This window comes from Arachis ipaensis, chromosome B02 (assembly GCF_000816755.2).
Source record: "Arachis ipaensis cultivar K30076 chromosome B02, Araip1.1, whole genome shotgun sequence".
NCBI classification, from domain to species: Eukaryota; Viridiplantae; Streptophyta; class Magnoliopsida; order Fabales; family Fabaceae; genus Arachis; species Arachis ipaensis.
Genome location: NC_029786.2, coordinates 98,398,916 through 98,402,326, shown reverse-complemented (window position 1 = coordinate 98,402,326; position 3,411 = coordinate 98,398,916). Strand labels below are relative to the sequence as shown.

At 35.0% G+C, this 3,411-nt stretch overlaps 1 protein-coding gene across 2 annotated transcripts; it reads right to left on the bottom strand.

Moving 5' to 3' along the window:
- Positions 447–3,368, bottom strand: LOC107625896. Of its 2 annotated transcripts, XM_016328628.2 has the most exons (3): positions 3,174–3,368; positions 2,847–2,905; positions 447–1,806 (listed from the first exon to the last, which is right to left on the bottom strand). In XM_016328628.2, the coding sequence occupies exon 3, from the start codon at positions 1,765–1,767 to the stop codon at positions 733–735; it is 1,035 nt and encodes a 344-aa protein (XP_016184114.1). In that variant the 5' UTR covers positions 1,768–1,806; positions 2,847–2,905; positions 3,174–3,368; the 3' UTR covers positions 447–732. The 2 variants fall into 2 exon arrangements, with proteins under 2 accessions (XP_016184114.1, XP_016184113.1); XM_016328627.2 differs by lacking the exon at positions 2,847–2,905.

Sequence of the window (3,411 nt, the reverse complement as noted above, 5' to 3'; positions counted from 1 at the left end):
AGGTATATTTGCAAGTTTACATCATTTGAAAATATAATAATTGTTATAATTTATAAATGTTTGGTAACTCTTAACGATTTTAAATGAACACCTTCATATTTCATTCATTAAAAAATCATGAACATTCCATTTACAGGGAATTCAAAAAATTCAATCTTTGTCCATTACTATAGTTGTGTAATTCATCAAAGTACACATTCAAAAGCAGGTCAACTTCACAAGGAATGGGGATTTTGCTACAAAAATAAAAAGACAAGGATACTAACAAAACTAAAGCATATTTTTTAGGATAAAAGGAATTCATGTCTAGGCTCAATCTAGATACAAAGTATAAAATCATGGTCACATATTGGAGCTGGAACCTAGAAGAGCCAAAATAACAAGTAATTAACAATATATGACTTATCCTGTTACCTGCAAATAAATAAAAAGAAAAAAGAATACAGTTTTTCTTTATGATTCACATTCCATTATCACAAGCTTTTTGTGCAAACAAATCCATCAGTTTGTTCACAACTTTAAGAGATAACACAAGAACAGCAAAAAGAATTGTAAAAGGATACTCTTGTATTGAATCTAAGAAGCATTAATGTGTTTAACTAGCTATATTTATATGTGTATCACTATCAGTCTATCACTACACATAGGATTGAAAACATCCATAACGAAATTCAAACCATATCTATTGAATCCATAAGAATGTCTCTTTCTTGTTATTTGATGTTGCAGCAATCAGTAAACACCATTAGCAGCCGAAGTATTGGACGAAGGCGATTGCTGCTTTTGGCCTCGAGCATTAAAACCTGCAAACCAAGCAACCCTCATAAGCTGCAAACCAAGAATTAGCACCCACCAGCAAACCAGCCCTCTAATAGTATGCATCATCCATGCCGGCACACCAAGTTCGGCTCCAAGCTTCAACCCCCTCATTAGCTGCAGAACACGGTAGGACTCGTATATGACCGGGGTAACGAGCCAGACCGGTGATTGCCAATGCCAAGTCAGTATCTCAGTCAGAACCTGTACTGACAATAGAAGAAGATAAGGTCCAAATAGAACTAACGATGAGATGAGAGGAAGTTGAGGCTGCAGAATGCCCTTATCAGATCCAAACATCAGCAACATTGGGATGATGAATCCGGTTAGAGTAGCAACTATGTTCCAGAACCGGTAGCTGAAGGGTGCCTTGCTGTTGCATTCTTGCATTGGATTCTTCGGACGCGAAACAGAGTCAGCCATGAGGAGAAAAAGGGTTGCGCCGAGGTTAAAGATGCAATCAAGTCCAACCAAGGAAAGTAGGCTTGCTATATTGGGACCAAGAAAGATTGAGGATATTGGTAACCATAACGTCGGCACCATGCCGGTTGCAAGGAGAACAGAAGGACCTAGAAGCCACATAGGCCACTTGAAAAGCTGAAATTGCATGCCTGAGTGATTCTCAGTCTCTGCAGATGCTTCGGCATTTTCTGTAATCGATTCAGCTGTTTTACTAGGATCAAGAGTTTCAAATATATTGGCCGAACTCGGCAAGAACTTATCACTCTGATTATCTGTAGGAGCATAAGTGAAAGGTGACGGCTCCCACGGAGTCAACTTTGTGCAGCATATGCTTGATTCTTTTATTCGAGTACGAGGAAAACTAAGTCCCTGGAGTTGAAATGCTTTTCCAGAGTTTAATAATATCAGGCTTCTATGATGTTCCTTCCTGTTAGTTGATGTGTGTATATGATAATGAGTTTGAGTTAATGATGCCATTCCTATATTCATTCTTGACTTCAGAAAATCCAAATGATTATGCGCTTTTGCCTATAAAATTAAGATATCACAGACTAATAAACTCAGTGTCATACAAAAGCATATATAATATTCTAAGATAATAATACAAGTTTCTAACACAACAAAAAGAACAAATTACTGTTGTTGAAAGAGACATGGAAAAAATGTATCATAAGACCTCAATTTTCTGGGGCAATGTTGCAAGTTAATGCATTAATTCATTGAATATTCCTTAATCCATATCAGTTCTTATGATTACGCACTCAAAGCTCCAAGGAAAATTTCATCAAGGAATGGTACTAGATTTAGAGATAGTTATATGATTATGGTCCCTAACATATAGTAGTCAACATTTCTCATTCTTATGACTCGAAATCTTAAAAATTACACAATCAAAATTCAAACCATATTATTGAAGTTACACTTGTTTGAATGTAAAACTCCAACTAATACATGGTGCCAGATCATGTCCTATTCACTAAATGCTAAATATAGCATACAAAGGACAGGTCTTCCAAATGAGAATGGAGAATTTTCAATTTACTGAATTTCAGTATGCTTCAATCTTTCCTTCTATTGTGTTTTACATTTTACCATTCATTCCTAACAATCATATAGGACTGTTGGGAAAACGCATTAGAAACTTGGTCGGATTTCATAGCGAAGTATCTTTCCATATCTCATATTTATGTTTACCTCAGTGTTTCTCATATTTATGTTTTACCTCATAATGTTTAAAAATAACAAGAATACTAGATAATGAATAAGAGAACGCTTCCTCAAAAAGCTTATTTTCTTTTTTCTTTTATAGTTTTCTTCTATATGTAAAAAAAATGCATTTGTTTGTATTGGATTGAATGCCTATCAGAAAGACAAAGGTAACTACTGACTGTAAAATTACAAACTTATTTCCTTAAGATTTCTCTAATCTACATCAAACATCAGGAATCTGGAATCAGTATGATAAGATTATCAAATCCTAATGGTAATTTTGACTAAACAATGCAAACAATTTCCACAGTATAGTAAACAAATCAACAAGGATTCTAATCATAACCAAATTTTCATACCAATGTTGGAATATCAGAGCTTTATCCATCAACTTCAAATCAAAACTCCAAGTTCCTCACTACCATAAAATGGTAGAGTATCAATAACAATTCATTTACACACACACACAAAAGAGGCACAAACAAATCCAGCAAACTGGTTCCAAACTTCCATTGATTTTTGCAGTGGAACATATAAAGGGTAAGCAAAAAAAGCATTCAAATATAAAGATTCAATAAAAGGGTCAACATAAGAGGTTTGGCATCAAGTATCAACCTCTGAAGAAGCATAATAATGGGAAAATAGAAGGGGAAAACAGAGAATAAAGGGTGAAAATGGAAAGTGACCTTTATGAGGGGAAATCGAAGGATTTGAGGAAGCGAATTGTGTCCAAAATCATTTGAATCCGATGATCATAGAAAGCTTCAGACACTGACACGTGAGGTCAAGGCTTCTCAAACTTTGAGGGCGAAGCACGAACCGGAAAAACGATATATCATCAATCGTTGCCTGCTGGGTGGAAAATTCTCTCTCTCTCCCTCTCCTTTTTTTTTTTCTTTAAAAATTGTAAAAAATTTTAAACAT